This window comes from Vipera ursinii (assembly GCF_947247035.1).
Source record: "Vipera ursinii genome assembly, chromosome: 1".
NCBI classification, from domain to species: Eukaryota; Metazoa; Chordata; class Lepidosauria; order Squamata; family Viperidae; genus Vipera; species Vipera ursinii.
Genome location: NC_139512.1, coordinates 359,155,742 through 359,177,736, shown reverse-complemented (window position 1 = coordinate 359,177,736; position 21,995 = coordinate 359,155,742). Strand labels below are relative to the sequence as shown.

The window sequence follows — 21,995 nt, the reverse complement described above, 5'->3', positions numbered from 1 at the left end:
AGGCGTGGTGGGGGAGCAGACGGACTGGGAGTGACATCTCTGTCGTTAAGCCAAGCTGTCACTCAGAGGGAAGTCACTTCCTTTTCCCCCCAACCCCCTCCCCTTAGCCCACGGGTTGGCAACCCGCGGCTCCAGAGCCGCATGCGGCTCTTTGAGCCGTCTCCTGCGGCTCCCAGCCGCCCAGTGCGCATGCACCTCTTTGAATGGAGAGTGGCACCGCCTGTTCCGAGAGGTGCGCGTGCACCTTTCCGAAGGGCGGAGGTGTGCGCGCACCTCTCCAAGCCACCGCCGTCCCGTCCGGAGATCTGCCGCGTTCGTCAAACATGGACGAACACGGCAGCTGTGCAAACGGGATGGCGGCGGTTTGGCGAGTGCGCGTGCACCTCTCCCAAGCCGCGTGCACTAGCCAAACCGCCGCCATCCCATTTGCACAGCTGCCGCGTTCGTCCATGTCGACGAACGCGGCAGGTCTCCGAACGGGACGACGCGCACCTCTCCAAAGGGGAGACCCGTCGCCGCGCAGGTGCTTCCCATTTTGCGCATGTGCAAAATGTTTGTTGCGCAGGCGCGTGAGTGGACGCACGCGCGTGCACTTTTTGCGGCTCCCACTTTTTTGTTTGTGTGATGGAACCGGTTCTGAGTGGCTCTTTTCCTTTTTCCAGTTGCCGACCCCTGCCCTAGCCTTAGGCCCTGGGATAATTAGCAAGAGGAGAGTGGGGAGTTTGCACTTCCCTCGGTTCAGTGGAGAAGGCATCACGAGAGAGTCGGCAGGCAGAGAGTGGGGAGGGAGAAGGTTCGGTGTGCCTGCTGACTCTCTTGCGACTCCTTCCTCTCCCATCTCTGCACTCTGCGAAGGTGGGGGGAAAGGCAAACCGCAGGGCGGGCACAGGATCGTAGTGACGATCTCCTGGCTAAGGAACATTATGAAGAAGTTATGAGGAAATAAAAAGACCGCTTTTGCGTTTAACTAAACACCTTTTGGGGTGGGGGGGGCCTGCGGCTGTGTTTCTGAATACAGCGGAAGAAGCTAACAACCAAATCTTTGTGGAGATTCTCAGTCATAGTTACTCCAAAGGTGCTTTTTCACGAGGCAAAATCCTTGTTTCTCTTTGAAGATGTTTGGCTTCTCATCCAAGAAGCTTCTTCAGCTCTTCAGCAGAGATGAATAAAGTCCAGCTGCCTCGTGAAAAAGCCTCTTTGGGATGACTAATAACTGTCATTGCAGATTCTGTATAACCAAGGAGCGCCTGCTGAAAGTCTATCTTTTTTAAAAACAAAACATACGTACACACATACGTACATATGTACGTATGTATGTATGTATATGTATATATATCTCCAAAGTTAAAATACAAAATTTGGAAAGAAAAAGAAAAAACAAGCAAGCAAACGTCAAACTGCCATTAAAAATAAAACAAAAACACATTTATAGAAAAAAAATGAGATTTCCTGACGGTTAGAACAATTAACCGGCGGAACTCCTTGCCTCCAGAAGCTGTGAATGCTCCAACACTGGAAGTTCTTAAGAAGAGACTGGACAGCCATTGGTCCGAAATGGTAGGTAGGAAGGTCTCCTGCTTGAGCAGGGGGGGTGGACTAGATGACCTCCAAGGTCCCTTCCAACTCTATTACTGTTGTTGTTGTTGTTGTTATTGTTGTATGATACATCGTTATCACTAAGATTAAACGTAAAAGTCTCCATTTTGGGGTCCAGCAAGAGGGCCTGGCGTAGTGCGCTTTCTGTGTGGCCTTCCCTGTCCCCCCCTCCCCCAAAGGGAAGAGGACCCTTCCTCCTCAGCCCTCCACAAGGGCCTGGGGGCTAAAGACCCCACAGTTGCTCTCAGTGGCCACCAGGTCACCCGGTTTTGGACCGGAGCAGAAGCCCATTCCTCCCTCCCTCCCTCCCGCCCCCCCTTGGAGCCCCCCCTTTAGCCCCACGGTGGCTCCTTCCCAGAGCCAGGACGGACCTCCGTCTTCCATTTCTCCTCCTCCTCCTCCTCCTCCTCTTGGGAAGCACCTCCCGTCAGTGGCCGAGGCCTCCCAGCGGTCAGCTGCGTGGGCCATGGCCAGCCTGCGGGCTGCAGCCCAGAAGACCCAGCCTGCCCCTGGGAGGCTCCGGTGGGCTGGCATCGGAACGCTGGCAGGGGCTCCCGTGACGACCGGGCTGGGCCAGAAGAGCCTGGAACCCAGGGGCCCAGCCCCGGCGGGCCACGGAACAGAGCCGCCCTGGGGTCCCGCTGGGCCTCTGGATCAGGCCACGGGCGCCTGGAGTGAGCCTCGGGCTGCCAGACAGAGCCAGCCAGCCCAGCCCTCGCTCTGCAGCCGAAGGAAAGGAAGGGGCGCCAGGCAGGGAGGCCTCGTGCCCTCCCCTGCCCCGCAAGGGAGCCCCCCCGCCCCACCTTGTGTTTAGGGAGAGTCTCGACCACCCCCACCCCCAGGCCTCAGGCCTGTCTTCTCAAAGCTGCTTGGGGGACCCTTCGGGCTAGCCGTGGGTGGCTCCTCTGTTGGGGCAAAGCACCTTGCCTGAATAAAGCTGCTCCGTCCGTTCATTAATTAAATTACACTTAATTTACATTTAAGGAGCCTGGTGGTGCACTGATCAGAATGCAGCACTGCAGGCTGACTCTCTGCCCACAGCCTGGAGTTCGATCCTGACCGGCTGGAGGTTGACTCAGCTTTCCGTCCTTCCCAGGTTGGTAAAATGAGGACACTGATTGTTGGGGCCGTGAGGCTGACTCTGTAAGAGGGCTGGGAAGCACCATGAAGCGGTGCCTAAGTCCAGGTGCCTGGGAGGGGAGGGAGGGGATCCCAGTACAGCCAGCATGGTCTGCTTTGATCAGACAGCATTTCATTAAGGAGCCCTGCACCCGAGTAACGGGTTCAAGTGCCACCACTTCCTGGAACAGGGGACCAAGGACTCCTCCTTCAACCCTCTTCAGGGGCTGGACAGTCCGCCTGCAGACCTGGGAACCCAAACTGGAGACACTGGTGGGGTTTAGCCCGGAAGAGCTGTGGCCCAGGGCTCTGCTCTCTATGCCCAATACCCTTCGGGTCAGAGGTCAGCCGTGCGGGATGCAAAACCACCTCGTGCTGTGTCACTCCAACCGCGAAAGGGACCACGCATTTAATTGCTGTTCATATTTTTAATCTCTCTCCCTCCTGGAGCACAGGACTAACAGAACGGAGGCAAAGCCACGCCGGCAGATTCAATATTGAAAAGCTTGTGTACCTTAAATGTCCATGGAGATTCTCAGCCATCCAGGTCGTGAAAAAGCATTTTTGGGACGTCTAAACAGACTTTTTTAGACTTTACAAAAACACTAAACATGAAAACACGCTGAGGAGAAGTATCATTTCTTCAATGTGGCCAAGCCTCAAGGCCGAGCCCGCACCCAGCCTGGGCCCAGGCCCGGGGCAGCGATGGCTTCACTCTCCCACCAAGAGGCTAAATTCCCACCACTGCCTTCCTGATAAGCACAACTATCAGCTTCTTCTTCTCCCTCAATGGGCTGCCCCACAGCCTGGCGCCCCAGCGGCAGCATTCCCGGCCCCAGCCTGCCAGCTCTTTCGGCCGCCCCGCGCCCCCCTCTCCCACCTGTGGCTGGCAATTCCTCTGCCAACCCCTCTGCCCTGCACTGAAGGCCCAGTCTCAGCTTCCTCTGGAAAGTGGCGTCTCCTTCGAACCTCTTGACCCTCGCTCCTCACCCGGCTTTTGCCATCAATGCCGGTCAACATTAGGCGAGACCCGGCTCCAAAACAGCCACTGTGAGAGGGACCTTGGGGTCCTGGTGGACGATCACTTGACCGTGAGCCAGCCGTGTGCGGCAGCAGCCAAAGAAGCTAATACAATCCTGGGTTGCATAAACATAGACATAAGATAGAATCAAGATCACGCGAAGTATTAGTACCGCTTTATAAAACCCTAGTGAGGCCACACCTGGAATACAGCAGCCAATTTTGGTCACCACACTACAAAAAAGATGTTGAGACCTTGGGAAAAGTTCAGAGAAGAGCAACTAAGAAGATCCAAGGCCTGGAGGCTAAAACATACAAAGAACGGCTGCGGGACTTGGGTTTGGTCTGTCTAAGGAAAAAGAGAAATAGGGGAGACAGGATAGCAGCATTCCAGGATCTGAAGGGCTGCCACAAAGAAGTAGGGTTCAAGCTATTCTCCAAAGCACCAGAAGGCAAGACAAGAAACAATGGATGGAAGCTGATCAAGGAGAAGCAACCTGGAATTAAGGATAAACTTCCTGACAGTGAGAACAATTAACCAGTGGAACAGCTTGCCACTAGAGGTCGTGGGTGCTCCATCACTGGAGGGTTTTAAAAAGAGACTAGACGGTCACTTGTCTGAGACTCTATAGGTCTTCCTGACTGAGCAGGGGGCTGGACTAGAAGAAACGTGTGTGGGGAGGACTCCCTTGCCCAGCCTCCCTGGCTTGGCCTGGCTCCCAGGCACGCTACGTCCTGTTCTGTACCAGCCTGCTACCGGCCCTGCAGAAAAGGCAACCCCTTTACAAACGGCAAGAGGCTGGAATTACGTCTGCCAAATTTATTACTACAAAAAACAAACAAGACACGAACCAAGATACAGGAGCTTTGAAACACTATCTGAGCGGTTGCTTTCAGCAAACCAGCCCTCCCCACACATTCCCTTTATAAAGAGTTCAGGGCGTGGCTTCTCTCTGCCTCCTTCCGAGAAGCCCCACAGCCTTCCTCTGTTTACTCCTACTTGACTGCCTCCTGCGTCGGGCATCCTTGAACAGGGCCAGCTGTGGGTCATCTTCATCCACACTGTCAGGCTCACACAGCTGGGTCTTCATGGTGACCAAGTGGGAGGGGCCTGCCTGAGGGCTATCATCAGCAAGATCTTCAACCCCCTCAGCAAGGTCTTCAACACCCCCTTCCTCCTCTGAGTCGTCCAACCCAACTGCCGAACCCACAAGCTGACCCTGAATCACAACACGTCCCCCCAACTCATCTCATTCTCAGGGACGACTCACACCCTGGACGGTATCTCTTTAATCTCCTACCGTCGGGTAGGAGATACAGGAGTATAGCCAGCCGTGCCAACAGGCTGAAAAACAGCTTTTATCCATGGGCTGTTAGGCTTTTGAACAGGAAATAACTTTATAAACCTTATGCATGATTGACTTGTGAGGCCGGTGTGTTGTGCAATTAGCTCACATGGTGTAATAAGATGGAGGGTTTGTGTCACTGTAAGTTGTGGGGGGGGGGCACGAAGGGAGGCTCAGCCAATCTCAATGTATACGTGGTTGTACTTTGACAATAAAGGTTCTGTCAGAATCCATTTATATCACATTCATAAATGCATGTTTAAAACATTATCCCCCCGCCCGAGGATTCTGCCGTCTCCCGAGGAAGGAGGAGCGGATGCGGATTCAGCCTGCCTTAGGTTATTTCAAAGACCAAGGGAAACCTTTTGAACTGGGGGAACAAAGGGGAGGGTTAGGGAAGGAGGCATCTGGCCTGTGTCTCCATTTGAATCTGTAGAGGAAGAAGGCAATAACCGTAAAGATCCGAAGTTCCCTTTTACCCACGAAAGGGATGACACGAAGTAAATGATGGGGGGCTGACCAAATGGGGTTGAGGGAAGGAGGGTTGAACCGGGAACTCTTTATAAAGTTTCAATCTGTAAAACAATACCAGGTCCTGTCTTGTATTTCCACAACCAAACATGTCCTAGTAAAATTTCCTTTTGGACTAGAACTGACTCCAAGGGTTTTTGTTTTCCTAAGACGTGGATTGGGGTGGGTCCTGACAGGTTCATTCCAGCCACCAACAGCCTGCAACGCTCCACCTTCAGGAGCGTTAACGTGTGTGCTATCTATTACCTACCTAAAGCAGAGCTGGGAACTATGGACCCTTTATGACTTGTGGGCCAACTTTTTTGAAGTCCACTCACTCTGCTGGCTGGGGAATTCTGGTTGTTGGAGTCCACAAGTCTCAAAGTGGCCAAGATTGGAGAAGAGGGTTGATGAGCTGGCGGCAGCCATAATGCACGTGGGCCCCAGTGCGTGAGGTGAATATGGGAGGGCAACACCCCCCACTCCCGTTCCCTTTCAGGGCCCAGAGCTGGCCCCTTAAGCAGAGGCTCAGCGGTCTGAGAAGGGCAGCAGCAAAGGAAGAAGCGCAGGCGGCATATCCCAAGGAGAGGCTACGGAATAACGAAGAGCAAAACGGAGAAGTGGAAGCCTGATGCCGAAGCTGCCAGAGAAGAGCAGGGTGCCAGGAAAGATGGCGCAGGGTGGCAAGCAAGAGCAGAACCACCAGCCAGAGACCCTGGAAGAGGCTGGCCGAGGACGAACCACGATGCCCTCTGGAGTTGGGGGCTGGGGACCCAGCAAAGGCACCTGTCTGGCATCTGGGAGACTGGCACAGCTGAGGTTTTGCAGTGGTGGCAAAGGCACCCGGTGGTGAGCCAGCGCCTAGACCAGGGGTCCCCAACCTTGGCAACTTTGAGACCTGTGGACATGCTGGCTGGGGAATTCTGGGAGTTGAAGTCCACAGGTCTTAAAGTTGCCAAGGTTGGAGAACCCTGTCCTAGACAACTGCCTGCTGCACAGGGTGTGAATCTCTCCCCATTAAGTACGGGAAGTCCTCAACTTACGACTACAATTCAGCCCAAACTTTCTGTTGATAAGCGAGACAGTTGCTGAGTTTTGCCCCACTTTATCACCTTTTTTTGCCACAGTTGCTAAGTGAATAACTGCAGTTGATAAGTTAGCAACGTGGTAGTTAAGTAAACCTGGCTTCAAGGGGATCACGTGACTGTGGGACGCTGCAACCGTCATAAATATGAACCAGTTGCCGAGCATCTTGACCCCCTGACTGTGTGGATGCTGCAAAGCTTGTAAGTGTGAAAACCGGTCCTAAGTCACTTTTTCCAGCGCCGTTGTAACTTTGAATGGTTTTTAAGCAAATTGTCGTAAGGTGAGGACTACCTCTAAAATAATCAAGGTGCTTGGGGACCGGTCCTAGAAAGCCCCTTTTTGCTGGCATGGGTGAAGACACAGATCACTGGATTCTTCACTCAGAGGACCCAGGAGAGGCTCAGTGCCAGCCCAGCTGGGCCCCTCTGCCCTGGACGATGGATGACCCACAGGCCAGGGGTCCCCAACTCCCGGTCCATGGACCGGTACTGGGCTGCAGCATGCCAGCAACCAGTCCACACAAACAAGCAAAGCCCCCTCCGCGGGATGCAGGCAGCACACAAAACCACGCACTCTCCTGTCCATGGAAAAACCTCTCTCCACAGAACCGGCCCCTGGTGCCCAGAAGGTTGAGGACCTCTGGACTAGATGGTCAGACAAGCCACTGCTGCTGTCAAGGTGCTTTTGCTTCCGCAGGGAGGGTTACTGCTTCTCTTTCACTACCTGGGTTTATTAGTCATCGTTCTGGTTGGGTGGTTTTGTGTTTTTAATTCTTGGTAGTCAGCCAGGGTCAGTTGGGTGAGATGGCCAGCTACATCAATCCTGCCTCATGGCAACTTGGCAACTTTAAGACCTGTGGACTTCAATTCCCAGAATTCCCCAGCTAGCAGAGCTGGCAGGGGAATTCTGGGAGTTGAAGTCCACAGGTCTTAAAGTAGCTGAGTTTGGAGGCCCTGGCTGCAAATAAACCAGAAAACACTGGAAGATTATTATTATTCCTCCCTTTGGCAGCTGTTGCCCACCTGATCAAAATGGTGATAACGCGAGGCTCTGCCAGAAACGGAATTCTCGGCCCATCACCAAGAAACACGTCTAGATATTTCTCGGCAGACGAACTTGAAAGCAACGGGGGGAGCTTCGTCTGAAGGGACGAGATGCAACTAGGCGGAACCAACAGGAAACAGCATCTCACATTTTGCAGAGGCAAGGGGGAAATTACCAGAAGAGGCCCACAGGGAAAGCCAAGAGGGCAAAGAATTTATCTGAGACCACAAAGATTGAACTTAACTAAAATATATTCCGCAGGGTAAGAAAAGGTCAACAAGGAGGAGGCCAACTCAGCCTCCAGGAAACTTTAGAAGCTAGGAAAATAGAAAGACTCTCTCGAAGAGCGTAAGCTCTGGATCGAAACACAGCCAGACTCCAAAAAGTAAGTGTCAGGCCTGCCATCTTCAGCATATTCCCTTCGCTGGCATCCTGCCGTAAAGTCCAGGGGAGGCGACTGGGGAAGTGGGGCACGGGCATCGGGAGGAAAAGGGGGGGGGAATGACAAGGAGACAGGCGGTGTGAACGGAATGCACAACTGCACCAAAACTCAAAGCCATTGCCAAAACATCAGAAACCACGGCTACCAGAAACCCTGGTGGTTGGATTTGTCTCTCTCTCTGTGAGTGTGTCTAAGGTTCCCCATGCATGGTCAAAGGCCAGCCTCCCTCTCCATCCCAAATGCTTCCATTGGGATTCTCATATTTGTATTTATCATTTCAACTTCCAAGGCTCTCCAGCTTCACAAATTGCAAAGAAACAGTAAGTATACCAAGAGACAAGCAAGAGCAGGGTGGGGGGTCCACCCGTGGCAGCTTTAAGACCTGTGGACTTCAACTCCCAGAATTCTCCAACAAGCAGAGCTGGCTGGGGAATTCTGGGAGTTGAAGTCCACAGGTCTTAAAGCGGCCACGGGTGGACCCCCCCCCCCAGAGTCAAGCAGCCCCTCTGAGCCCAAGGCCTGGGAAGGCAACCAGAATTAGGCAGACCGCGAAAGGAGATCCCCAGCCGCCGCCACTTCAGCTGACCCGGCCGGACAGGCGCTTCCGAGCCAGGCGAGGCCTACCCCGGGTAAGAGCAGCGCCTCGAGTCGCCCTGCCAGCCAGCTCCCCCCCCCTCCCCGGCCCTTCTCCGCAAGAGATCGGGGCCAAGGGCGGCCTTCCGGGAGGGCCCCCATGGCGGAAGTCCCCGGGTCCCCTGAAAGGGCCGGCAAGGCATTGTGGGAGCTGTAGTCCGGCCCAGACGAAGAGCAGCGGAGAGCGCGCAGGCGCGGGTCGCGCGCAGGTGTTCGGGCAGCAGGGAGGGAGGAGGGGGCACCAGCGCGCCACGCCCCCCGGCTACCCTGCTCCGCGACGTCGGGGCCAACGAACCAACCAACCCGCCCGCCCGCCGCGCCCTCACCTGGGCCGCCCCTCTCGTGCGTGGCCGCCGCCTCCGCCGTGGCCAGGATCCCCCGCCGGAGCTCCGCCGCCGAAACGCGGACCCGCTCCAGCCCCGCGGCCGCCATCTTGGCTCGCCGAAGCCAAGGAAACAAACGGCGGACGGTGGCCGAGCGCGGACAAACCGGCCCGGGAGCCTCAGGGCGCATGCGTCAGCCGCGAGCGGAGGGGCGGGGCCCGGGGCGGAACTGGCCCACGTGCGTCGCTCGCTGCTGCTGCTCCTGGTCGTGTGAAGCGGGGCGGGACGACCCGAAAGGCCGGGCGAGGCTTCTGCAGGCGCCCGCTCGGAAGAGGCGGAGGGCCCCGCGTCCCAGCACCGAAAAAGGCAGGACAGCGGCTTCTGGCTTCCGTGTCAGCGGTGGGGGGTCTTCCTGGTGGTCTCTGGATCAGGTTGCGTGCTGTTGAATTACCGACAAGCCAAAAATTCACTGTCCTGACACTGATGATGTTACTTAGTCGGGTCACAAAACGTCTGCAAGGACCGCACCAGGCATCTCGTGAACGCAGCACTTAATCGTACGCTTGCCGTGCTGTCTGTGTGGTGCCTCAAAGACAAAGGAAGCCCAAACGATTCGGAAGTCCTCATTTTATTGCAAGTGCAGGGCTCCTCTCTCTGGCACGCTGGACGCTTCCCGGAAGCCTGCATGGCTGAGAAATGGGCCTGGTGGCTGTGCACCCTGTGGTGGCCAAGACTCCCCGGGCCTCGGAAACCAGCCTGCCTCCCAATTTGGTACCGGGAAGCTTGTTCTACCCAGTGCACCGACCCCGGGTAGCTGGAGATCTCGGGACCTCCAGCGGCTTCCAAAAGGTCCGTTTCCTGGTTGTGCAGTCAGTGGCGCTTTATTCCGCCCCCAGAGCCCCCTGGCCGCAATCCAAAACCGCTCCAGAGGAGGGCAGGAGGCTCGGCAAACAAGGCCAGGGAGAAGCTGGCTAAGAAGCTGGGCGCAAGCTGGCCTGGCCAAAGGAGAGGGTCGAGTGGGGCCATTCAATCCCCAGAAGGACCTGGGCTTACTTTCTGGTGCCCCCCCCTTCCTCCCCCCCCCCCCGAGTGGGACCGATGGACATACAGGTGACAAGGAAGATGGAGCCGCAACAGGGAGGCCGGTTTATTTAGTGAACAAACACACCACCTCGCATCGGGAAGAGTCCACACGCCTTCGGAGAGCTTGGCGGGTTCCGCCCACGGCAGCTTTGCTCGAGGTGCCCCAAGCCGGGAGGCCGGTGGCGAGAGGGCAAAGGCGGCCAGAGCCCGCTTGTCCCCGGCTCCGAAAGGGCCCGTTTCGGCCAGGGTTCCAGATGGAGTCGGGGAGGGAGATGTGGACGCTCGCTTTCAAACCCAGAACTCATGTCAGCCCTTGAGGAGCCGGGCTCCCGGGAAGAAAACTGTCCAGGGGGCAAAAGAGGGGAGGGGGACTGGCTTCCTAAGGCCGCTCTACCAGTGGAGGCCAGAAGGGGGCGTCTTCTCATCCTTATTGCTTTCCAGGGAGAAGGGGGGGATCCGGACATCGAAGTGGGAGCCGTCGGGCCGCTCAAAACGGAAGGTGCCCCTGGGAAGGAAGGAAGAAGCCCAGGTGAGGCCCCCACGAGATGGACATACAGGTAGTCCCCGACGTATGACAACTGAGCTGAACATTTCCGTTGCTAAGTGAGTTTTGCCCCATTTTAATGACCTCTCTGGCCACAGTGGTTAAGTGGATCTGGCTCCCCCTGCTGACTCGGCTCGGTCAGAAGGTTGCAAAAGGGGATCACGGGACCCTGGGACACAGCAGCCGTCACAGATGTGAAGTTCGATCACGTGACCAATGGCTGTAAGTGGGGGAAATGGTCATAAGTCACTCTCTTCAGTGCTGCTGTATCTTTGAACAGTCACTAAACGAATGGTTGTTAAGTCGAGGACTGCCTGTTCTTGGCCACTAAGAAAACGATGCGATGCTTTGTCCCAGGAACAAACTGGAGGAGCGGCCAGGGGTCCCGAGAAGGCCGTTTCCGTGTGGCACGGGGCCTCCGTCCCCACACTGGCTGCGGGCGGCGAGGGAACCTAACCCTGACCCTCCTGCCCACCGGGGCCTCCCGTCTGTCCCTCCCAGCCCGAGACGCACTCTCTTCCCTTCCCTGCTCCCCCAGCCGGTGCCCCCAGCGTCCCCGAGGCTCACCACATGTGCCCGCTGGACGCCTGCAAGGAGACGTGGCTGCTGTACTGGAAGGCCGGCTGCTCTTTGGACAAGACGGGCTCCTGGGGAGAGAGAAGGCGGTCACGGCCGAGCGGGTGGGGGCCTCCCGAATGGCAGGTGGGCTGAGCTCACGTCGGCCGCCAGGTCAGCCGCGCAGATTTCTTTGCGCTGAGCCTTCAGAATGGAGGGCCGCACAAATGGCAGCTTTAAGACTTGTGGATGTCAACTCCCGGGACGAGCCTCTGCCGGGACACAACCGCCTCCCCGTACTCACTCGCCCCACAACTCCCCGGCCACGGACGGTCTCCAGGGTGCCAGACAAGCTGAATATCCTCCAGTGCCGTTCACGGAGCTGCACAACTTCGTTGTTGAGGTTTTCCAGGCGGATGCAGTAGCGCCACTGGACGGGAGGCACGGAAAGCGGGGCCCAAATCAGAGGGGCCGGGGGCTCCCCTCACCCTTCCAAGGGCAGAAGAAGGCCTCTCTGCCCCCCCGCCCCACCCCAGACAGCCGCAAAAACAGGGAGACTCACCCAGTAGACATGCGAGTTCTGCGCTTCCTGTGAAGAGAGAGAGAGAGAGAGAGGCCGTTTCCCATGGCGGAATGCCAGCTTGGCCCCCAGCCTGCCCAGTTGGCAGTGCTGCCCCTTGCGAGGTCCAGTCCCTATGTCAGAACGTGAAAGGGCCAACACGGGGCCAGACAGGTGTGGACAGAACCAGCCAGAGCGGGCTATTCTTACGGTTATCTAATTATCTATCTTGCACCAGGAGGCAGGATGAGAAACAACGGATGGAAACTGATCAAGGAGAGGAGCAACCTCGAACTAAGGAGAAACTTCCTAACACTGAGGACAGTTAACCAGTGGAACAGCTGGCCACCAGAAGTTGTGGGTGCTCCATCCCTGGAGGTTTTTAAGAAAAGACTGGACAGCCACTTGTCTGAAATGGTATACGTTCTCCTGCTTGAGCAGGGGGTTGGACTAGATGACCTCCAAAGTCCCTTCCAGCTCTATTTCCTTCCTTCCTTCCTTCCTTCCTTCCTTCCTTCCTTCCTTCCTTCCTTCCTTCCTTCCTTCCTATCTACCTATTTCCACCTGTTCATCTCTCTCTCTCTCTCATTTGCAGCTGACTACAAGTCTGTTAAGACTTGGAATACTACTGAATATTTACTTGTTACTACTCTATGATTAACTTGCTTTCTTTTTCTTCTTTACATTCTGGTCCACTTTCGACCACAACCGAGTCCAACATTTCTGTTGCTAAGCGAGACACTTGGTGAGTTTTGCCCCATTTTGCCCGCCTTTTTTTGCCACAGTTGTTGAGTGAATCACTGCAGCTGTTAACAAGGTTGTTAAGTGACCCTGGTTTCCCCATTAACTTTGCTTGTCAGGTTGGAAAATGGGATCACGTGACCCCGGGACGCCGCGACCGTCGTAAATACGAAGCAGTTTCCCAGCGCCTGAATTCTGATCAGGTGACCCCGGGGATGCTGCAGCAGTCGCAAGTGTGAAAAACAGTCACAAGCCACTTTTCTCACTGCAGCTGTGACTCTGAGTGGCCACTAACCCCAACCTCGGACTCTGCACTGCTCCCGTGTGTTGTCCTTTAGCGCCGCCTTTGTCCTCCCCCCCTTCTGATGCGGGGATAGGCCAGGCCGGCCAGGCCAGGCCTCGGGGCGGGGGGCACGGGGGGGGGCAGCACCTACCCGCATGCCCATGTAGAAGGGGATGACCGTGACCCGGATGTTCTCGGTGGTCTCCCGGTGCACGTCGGAGAGCTCCAGCCACGGGTGGTTCTTCTCCTGCCAGGCGCAGAGCGTGTCCCTTGCCACAAATGGGGGAGCTGAACAAAAGTTTCAAGGGGAAACTGTCAGGGGAGAGAAGGCCGGCCCACAGAAACCCCCCCCCCCCACAGACACACACAACTGCGGGCTGGCCAGGGGACTGAGCAGCCGTCAACCGCCAGGGTGTTATCGTGTGACTGTGCCTGATTTTGTGGCCGTTAAGCAAACCCTCTCTTCGCTATGGGAGGCCTTTGGTCAGAAAGCGAACATAAAAATGCCATTTTCCAGCCAAAATGCCCTAAATCGAGAGTCGGGTGAATGCAGGACGCTGCAAGCAACTATAAATGTTGAGTCCCCAAAGTGCAATAATGTGACTGTGGGTCAAGGGACGCTCATGGCAATCGGAACCCCGAATCCAGGGACTGAGTGCATTTTGTGGGGTCCCTCAGAACCTGTCATAAGCCGAGGACCCCCCGCAAGGGTAAAATCAAGGGAAGAAGCACGCTGACCCTCCTCGGCTCTAGGTGAGCTGAGAGGGGAACCAACAGCATTGCCGCCACAACCTGTGGGGCCCACCACTACCACTATGGGCCAGTTGGGGGAAGCGCTGAGCCTCGACCTGGCCGGCCACGCGCTAAAGATGCTTCAGGGGAGGTGTGGGTCCTTGACCCACAACTAAGTTGTTTAGTGACCAAAGCTACAATAGCACTGAAAAAAGTGACTTGCGGCCATTTTTCGCACTTATGGCCACTGCAGCATCCCCGTGGTCAAAATTCAGATGCTGACTCATATTTATGACAGTTGCCGAGTCACTTGATCCCCTTTTGCGACCTACTGTCAAGCCAACTCAATGGGGGAAGCCAGATTCACTAAACAACTACACACTTAACGATTGCTGTGATTCGCTTAACAGCCACGGAAACAAAGGTCGTGCAGCTCATTTAACAACGGCCTCGCTTAGCAATGGAAATTGTGGATTCCATTATGATGCTAAGTGGAGGACTCCCTGTATTGAGGAGAGGCTCAGAGATCCCTCTCGGCCTGTGGATTCCAAGAGTCGGTGGGGAGACACCCTGCCCCCCCACCCCAGAAGGCCAGCCCTGCTCCTGGAGTGGCAAGTGGGGGGAGGGGGGCGAAGGGTGTGTGTGTGTGTGAAGTACCTTTTGTCTGATCGTAGATGAGGAACCGCTCGAAGAGCTCGTGTTGGATGGGCACCTGGTCCGTGGAAGTGTAGGGCAGGATATCCTCGTGGCTCACGTAGTCCAGCCCTGGAAATGAACCCAGAGGAGGGGCAGGTTGGCCTCAGCCACAAAACCCACCGACTCATTTCGCAGGCCGAAAAACTGTCTTCAGGCTTTCAAAGCGGCCAAGTAGGACAGGGCAGCACCAAAGAAACGGGACGTGTTAACCTCAAATCCAGGCCGTCCTTCGGGCTGTTTGTCTCACAGGCAGCAAGAGATTCCTCGCTGTTAAAGCAGCATCACAACCATGGCACACACACCAAAAAAGTGAAGGCTCCAGTAAAAACCGACAGCCCTTCCCCCCACACACCCATGAGAAGTACTGCTTCCCTCCGCTTCTTCATACAAAGGAGGTTTCTTCGCTTTTCAAGGGTCTCTGGTTGCAGAATATTTTCCCCATTTCAGTGATTAATATCTAAGTTACTTATATGTAAGAGTGTAGGTCTATACTAGGGGTAGGCAAGCTTGGCTCTTTTATGACTCATGGACTTCAACTCCCAGAATTCCTGAGCCAGCCATGGCTCAGTTTGGAAACCTCTCCCTTTCCCCTCAGCGTGGCTGGCTCAGGAATTCTGGGAGTTAAAGTCCGCCAGTCATAAAGCGGCCTAGGCCAGGGATAGGCAACCTTGGCTCTTTTATGACTGGTGGACTTCAACTCCCAGAATTCCTGAGCCAGCCACGCTGAGGGAAAAGGGAGAGGTTTCCAAGCTGAGCCAGGCTGGCTCAGGAATTCTGGGAGTTGAAGTCCGCCAGTCATAAAAGAGCCAAGCTTGCCTACCCCTGGTCTATACATATGTCGTATGTAGTATGTTTAAATGTGTGTTATGTTATGTGTGCACTCTGAGATGAAGCAACTAAATTTCCTTTTTAATGTGTGCCGTTGTGCCCACAGGGAAAAAAACGGCAATAAAGGTTATCTAATCTAATTTTACAGTTGTTACTTACTAACTGCTTTGCAGGGAGTCTGCCTGCCCAACCGGCGGGGTCAGCAGCTCCGTGTCCTCCCACAATCTCATCGTTCACCCAGCGGCGTCCGGCTTTCTTCATCTCTTCGAGCAGCAACCAAAGGCCAGCACTCGCACAGCCAGCGCTGGGGGCCTTGTCAGTACTAACCCTGGGGAAGGGGAGCCACGGAAACAGCGCAGCCCCCGCCCCGCTTTCTAATCCTAGAAGGCTGCCGATATTCAGAGATCCCTGGAGGCTCCCGAGCATTTGCCCCCCCCCTCTCTCTCTCCAAGGGAGGCATTAATGGTGCCGCCAAGCCCTGCTTAGGGCAGGCGTCCAAGCTGAAGTTCTCCAGCTTCTGCTCTAAGAGATCCAGCATCTTCTTCCTGGCTCAGCTGGCTCCTGTCCCACTGCTGTTACTCCTGGGAAGTATCTCCTCTCTTTCACCAGGGGCTCCTGGGTGCTCTGTGAGCTTGGCGGTTTTCTAGCAGACGTTTCGTGACCAGACTAAGTAACACCATCACTGCTAGCAGAGAGGTGGGTGGGTGGGTTGTGGAAAGGAAGAGGAGGAGGAGAGCTGCGGGGTCCTGGGTGCTCTCTGAGCTTGGCTGTTTTCTTGCAGACGTTTCATGACCCAACTAGGGAACGTCATCAGTGCCAGAGAGGAGGCTAGCACCACTAGCGCTGATGATGTTCCCTAGTTTGGGTCATGAAACGTCTGCAAGAAAACCACCCAACGCAGAGAGCAGCGAGGACATAAATCGTTATCCTCCTTCATCTTCCTCCCTCCAATCCCCCCTCCTTTCCAGCACTGATGACGTTCCCTAGTTGGGTCATGAAACGTCTGCAAGGAAGCCACCCAGCTCAGAGAGACCACCGAGGAGCCCTCATTTCAACCCTGAGCGACGAAGACTCTCCTTCATTGGCTCCTATCTTTCGGGCAGCAACTGCCTTTCACAGCCGGCCCTCTGGAACCGGTCTCCCTCGGGGGGGCCCTCCCTCCAAGGGGGGGGCAAAAGCATGCTGCCACCTTCTCTTCAGGCTGAACGTTCCCCACTCCTCGCCCTCCCTTTGGCTCACCTGGGATGGCATAGAGGGCTCGGCTGTCATCGTGGTTGGCCAAGAACGTCACGGCTTCTGTTTGGGATCTCTGGGACTGAAGGAAAAACAGGAAGGGCGGGACGTGGAGCTGCAGTCCAAGGCACGCAGACCCGGGGGTGGGGGGTGGGGGGGACTCGGGTCCGAGCAACCCTGCGTGAAACTGGCGGGACAGCGTGGCCAGGTTCCAACCGTGTGGCCATCATGCTGGACTTTCAAAAGCTGGACCGTCTGCCTCCACCCGTGGCTGGGACTCTCGAGTGCAGTGCTAAGGGGTCTCCCCATCCCCAATGGCCCACCCCACCCCGGCCCAGGGATGGCAGCTGCCATGGTATTAGCAGCGGGGGCCTCTCGCATTGGGCAGGCTTCCCTTAAGGCCCACTGCGTGGGGGGTGGGGTGGGGGGAGGCAGCTGCTTGCAGAATGTTCTCACCCTAAGAAACTTCACTGTCTGTCCGTCTCCTCGGCTGAGCTCTTAAAAGAGTGCCTGATTTCTTTTCTCATTTCTGCATCTCAAAGTCTTCATCTACTCGCTCATTGCCATTTCCTTCCCAAAGACTGCCAAAAGCTCGCCTCCCCCGTGCCTGGCTGGGGAATTCTGGGAGTTGAAGTCCACAGGTCTTACAGTGGACCAGGCTGGAGAGCTCCGGCCCAGAAGGCCACCTGGTCTTTATCATCCAGATGTATGAAATGCCCTCCAAAGAGGTGAATTTAATTGCCCCATCTCAGGGTGCTTATAAAAAATGAGGGACGTCCATCTTTGCCCCCAAGGATTTGTTAGTTGAAGTAACTTTGATCTTAGCAATTTAAACTTAAACTGCCCCGTTCTGTGTCTGTAATGGGTAGCTTGCAAGTTGGGATTGCTGTAATCCCCCTTGCATATTGTGCAGACACTAAGGCAGGACCTAAGTTTTAAAATAAATACGTTTACGCTTCCTGAGAAGCGCGCGAGAGAAGGCAGGAGATGTCGCTGATGTGGGAAACTGCCTTTCGTTAACAGCACTCTGACAATCGGCTTCCGATTTAGTTTTTTATTTTTATTTTTATCCCATTTATATCCCGCCCTTCTCCGAAGACTCAGGGTGGCTTACAATTTAAGCACAAACCAATGTGCTTAGCAGTAGCCTTCATTCTATGTATATGCCTGCTTATTAGGGCTTTCACACACACACCCAAGCGGCATTATTACAAAGTCAGCTTATTGCCCCCAACAATCTGGGTCCTCATTTTACCTACCTGGGAAGGATGGAAGGCTGAGTCAACCTTGAGCCTGGTGGGACTCGAACCTGCACTAATGGCAGGCAGATGGTGTTACTTAAGGAGACATTAGCCCACTGCTCCACCAAGGCTCCACCAAGTTGGTCAACAAGAACATCGGAAGGTGGGACTCGCCCACTCCAGGGCAAGGGAGGGGGGGGAGACTGCTTCTACATCAGCAGCCTGGTATTCGGGGTGGATGGGATGGGACTCCCCCCAACTCTCTGAGGCTCCGAATGTCCAAGTGGGCAAGGGTGAGGGGCTCCTCCTCAGGAACAGCGACGTACTCCCATCATCATCCATGCCACGAAGAACGGATGGAAGGAAGGAAGGAAAAGGAAGAAGGAAAAGTAGAGGAAAGGGAAGAAGCGGCACTTACTATATGTGGGCAGTCGCGAGCATCGATCAGCACCTGGTAGTAAGTGTGTGTCTTGCCTTTCACTTCTTTGGATCCGTGTGCAGCTCCAGACTCGCTCCTGGAACGAGACGGGCCGGGCTGAAGAAGCTGCTTCCTTAGCACTCTCAGCAACCAGAGGGAGTCCTCCACTTAACGACCATAACTGAGCCCAACATTTCTGCCGCTAAGCGAGATAATTGTTAAAGTCAATCTGTCCCATTTTACGACCTTTCTTGCCGTTGATAAGCGAATCGCTGCAGTTGTTAAAAGTTGGCAGGATTGCTAAGCGGATCTGACTTCTTCCCCCACTGGCTTTGCTCGTCAGAAGGTCGCAAAAGGGGATCACCTGACCCCCGGGGCACGGCAACCGTCACAAGTGCAAGTCAGCTGCCCACTGCCTGAATTTTGATCACGTGACCATCGGGACGCTGCAGCCGTTGCAAGTGTGAAAAATGGCCGAAAAGGTCCCTTTTTCCAGTTCCGCTGTAACTCTGCTCACTGATGGTTGTAAATAGAGGACTCCCTGTGCGTCTCCCCCACAACCAGCCGCGCCTGGCACTGAGCCAGGTGCCCCCATCAAAGAGCCCCCTTGAGGAGGCACAGACGCTTCTCGCTTTGCTTGCAGGAGAACCTTCCAACTCCGGTTATTTCAGAGTCTGAATTCGCCCAAACAGGTCTGGACACAGCACTCCCGGGTGCTGCTCCTCCTGTCCCCTGACACACACACACACACACGCACACACACACACACGCTTCTGCCCTGTGCAAAACCTAGTCAGCAAGTCCCTGCAGGAATTAAGGCACTGACTCCATTTTACAAAACTAACAGAAACAAATTGTGTCCCACAAAGACGGACTCAATATGAGATCAAGTATTTGCCGTTTGTTATTTTTTTGTTGAATCCAGTTATCTCCTCCGTGAAGTCCCCCCAAAAGCCTTTCCTGCCTGTCACAACGAGGAACGTGGAGGCGTCTAAGTGTTCCCACGGCTCTGCCACCTCGGTGACTGGCAACCCTGAACAACTGCGAAAGCGCTTACTTTTCAGGCACAGGAGAAGCGACGTCTCGGTCGTACAACCTGGCTTGCCAGGGAAAGAGGACAATCCCCCGGTATCCGAATATACTGTGGAGAAACAACTGCAAGAGAAAATCAAGACAAGCGAGATGGGCGTCAAGAGAAGCAGAATGCAGGGAAGGAAAATGTCTCTCTGAAGCTGTTGTTGGGAGAGGAGACACCCAGCTTTAGTGGAGTTCCCTGTTTGTTGCAGGGCCGGCAGGCACAGAAAGATCCAGGACTCTGTTCCTATCAGCTAAAATTTTACACAATGCAGATCAGAATTTCAGCTTACGACCAGACCAGGGGAGGGGAACCTTGGCATGGCTGGCTCAGGAATTCTGGGAGTTGAAGTCCACGATCATAAAAGAGCCAAGGTTCCCCCACCCCTGGACCAAACACTCATAATTCAAAGCAGCCTAAGGAAGTTAATACCCTTAAACCCTCTCTCTTTCCAGACAATCCTCCCAAATCTAATTGCTGTAAGCAAAGCCTTGAAACGTCTCGACTTCCTGGTTGCCAGGAGGCCACGTTTATTCGCCCAGACCACCAAGCAAGGAATGGTTTGCAAAGCATTTATATTTATTTATAAAGGTAAAGATTCCCCCGCATATGCGTGCTTGTCGTTTCCGACTCTACGGGCCGGTGCTCATCTCCATTTCAAGGCCGAAGAGCCAGCGCTTGTCCGAGGACGTCTCCGTGGTCATGTGGCCGGCATGACTGGACGCCAAAGGCGCACGGAGCGCTGTTACCTTCCCACCGGAGTGGTCCCTATTTTTCTACTTGCATTTTTACGTGCTTTCGAACTGCTAGGTTGGCAGAAGCTGGAACGAGAAACAGGCGCTCAGTCTGTTACGCGGCACTCGGGATTGGACCCGCCACACTGCTGACCTTCTGATCGACAAGCTCAGCGTCCTAACCCACTGAGCCACCGCGTCCCTATATTTATACCCTACCTTTATTATTTTTATAAATAACTCAAGGTGGCAAATATACCCAATGCTCCTTCCTCCTCTTTTCCCTGCAACAACAACCCTGTGAGGTGGGTTGGGCTGAGAGAGAGAGAGAGGAACAGACCCAAACTCACCCAGCCAGCTTTCATGTCTAAGGCAGGACTAGAACTCACCATCTCCTGATTTCCTCTTCACCACTAGACCAAGGTGAATCTTCTTTAGGGTGCCATATAAGGGAGGGGGGGAGGGAGGGAGGATGACCTTGGTGCTCTCTGAGTTGGGTGGTTTTCTCCCAGACATTTTGTTACCCGAGCAGGAACGTCAAGAGGGAGGGTGATGCCCCATTACGGACAGAGTGAAGCTGCTCCACCCACAGGTCTCACTCACCTGCCCAGTCTCGTATTTGCCATGTTGCTTTGGCACTTCAAAGACCCCCACCGTCTCCAAGACTTTGCCCTCAGGACGATTCCTAGGGTTGGGGGAAAGGAAAGAGTGGCGTTAGGCTCTCCTGGCAGGGCTCCAAAGGGTGACCGGAGCAACAGCAGAATCCCAAGGGCCCTCCCAGGCCCAATTCACCCTTCAGCCCCCGCCATTTAAGCTCCGTCTGGCAGTGGGAAATCCAGGAGGCCACGGTGAAAGAGGCGGTAAAAGAGGACGACGTGTTGAAGGTTGAGCACAAAGTCCGCTGCAGTCCCGGTGGCCACAAGTTTAGAAGGCGTTTAGAGAACAGCCCTGGCCAAGAGTAACTTCAAGGATCCTCAACAGCTTTTGAAGAGATTGTGATATAAATCAGGGATCAGCAGTGCGGCTCTTGCAGCCAGGTACCTTGTGGCAGGCCTGCCCACCGGCTCCATTTATGGTGTCCAGAAAGCTCCAGATGGGTTGAAATGCTCCTGCAGCACTTGTCTTGCCGGGAGGCTTCCTGGGGCCAAGGTCACCTGGGCTGCCGAAACGGGCCTCACCTTCTCCTCACCTCGGCCTCCAGCCCTCCCTGGCTCCCCAGGTACAGGCAGTCCCCAACCTACCACCTTTCGTTTAGTGACCGCTCAGACGGCACTGAAAAAAGTGACCCAGGACCATTTTTCACACTTGCGACCGTTGCAGCATCCCCACAGGCACGCAACCAAAAGGCTTGGCATTTTGTATCCGTATTTATGATGGTCCCAGTTTTTTTTTTTGGGGGGGGGGGAATCACGTGATCTCCTTTTGCGACCTTCTGACCAGCAAAGTCAATGGGGAAGCCGGATTCGCTTAACGACGCCGTGACTAATTTAAGAACTGCGGTGATTAACTTAGCAACTGTGGCAATAAAAGTCGTAAAATGGGGCAATGTCTCATTTAGCAACATAAACTCTGGGCTGCGCTGTGGTCGTAGGTCGAGGACATCCTGCACACGTTTACGGACAACTCTTGGTGGGATGCTCAGAGACCCCCCCTCCTTTGCAGCCCCCTCCCCCGAAATCGCCCCTCCGCCAGCGGGGTGAGGGGGGGCACGCAGGCGACGCTCCCCGCAATATGAAGCCTGCAGACCCGGGTTAGCCCCTCCCGACGTGTTCCGCGCCGGGCGGTCTGGGGGGTCCGGCTGGATGACCTCCAGGGCTCCCCGCGCCCCGCAGGCGGAAGGAGCCCCGAAGCCTTTTGGGTCAGGCGGCGCCCCCGACCCGGCCCGCCCGAGCGCGACCCACCGGGAGGAGAGGCAGCGCCGCGGGGGCAGCAGCTCCGGCCTCGCCCCGAGGGCCGCCCAGGCCGGGCCCCGCAGGCCCCAGCGCAGGCAGGACGAGGAGGAGGAGGAGGCGGAAGAGGAGGCGGCCCGCGCCCGGCCCAGCGCCGCCCAGCACAGGCTCCGCGCCGCCGCCGCCGCCGCCATTCCGGGCCCGAACCAAGAGGCGTCGCTCAGGGCCCGCCGCGGCCCAGAATGCCCCGCGCGGCCCTCCGCGC

General features: G+C 55.5%; 2 protein-coding genes and 1 long non-coding RNA gene across 8 annotated transcripts in view; 1 reads left to right on the top strand and 2 right to left on the bottom strand.

Annotated features, from left to right (window-relative positions):
• SMG6 (SMG6 nonsense mediated mRNA decay factor) overlaps positions 1–9,667 on the bottom strand; it is a 72,259-nt gene extending 62,592 nt beyond the window's left edge. For 3 of the 5 annotated variants that reach the window (XR_014494459.1, XM_083379656.1, XM_083379655.1), the window contains exon 1: positions 9,123–9,231. Coding sequence is in view for 3 of the 5 variants with exons in the window: in XM_083379656.1 (XP_083235782.1) it covers positions 9,123–9,228 (106 nt within the window). In the remaining 2 variants the exon portion in view is untranslated. Of the gene's footprint in view, positions 1–9,122 lie in introns of all 5 variants that reach the window. The other 2 variants (XR_014494458.1, XM_083379654.1) reach the window with 2 other exon arrangements.
• Positions 9,668–10,247: 580 nt separating this feature from the next.
• On the bottom strand, positions 10,248–21,984 carry POLDIP2 (DNA polymerase delta interacting protein 2). 2 transcript variants are annotated; one of them, XM_083379833.1, is made up of 11 exons: positions 21,743–21,984; positions 20,445–20,526; positions 19,090–19,187; positions 18,033–18,129; positions 16,380–16,455; positions 14,274–14,381; positions 13,036–13,172; positions 11,864–11,890; positions 11,606–11,731; positions 11,314–11,393; positions 10,248–10,707 (listed from the first exon to the last, which is right to left on the bottom strand). In XM_083379833.1, exons 1-11 carry the CDS (start codon positions 21,922–21,924, stop codon positions 10,593–10,595), a joined length of 1,128 nt encoding a protein of 375 aa, XP_083235959.1. In that variant the 5' UTR covers positions 21,925–21,984; the 3' UTR covers positions 10,248–10,592. The 2 variants fall into 2 exon arrangements, with proteins under 2 accessions (XP_083235959.1, XP_083235960.1); XM_083379834.1 differs by lacking the exon at positions 21,743–21,984 and adding an exon at positions 20,883–21,457.
• On the top strand, positions 16,830–19,713 carry LOC310632889. Its single transcript, XR_014490930.1, has 2 exons — positions 16,830–17,101; positions 18,958–19,713. It is a non-coding gene; the product is annotated as an uncharacterized lncRNA (long non-coding RNA).
• Positions 21,985–21,995: the final 11 nt, after the last annotated feature.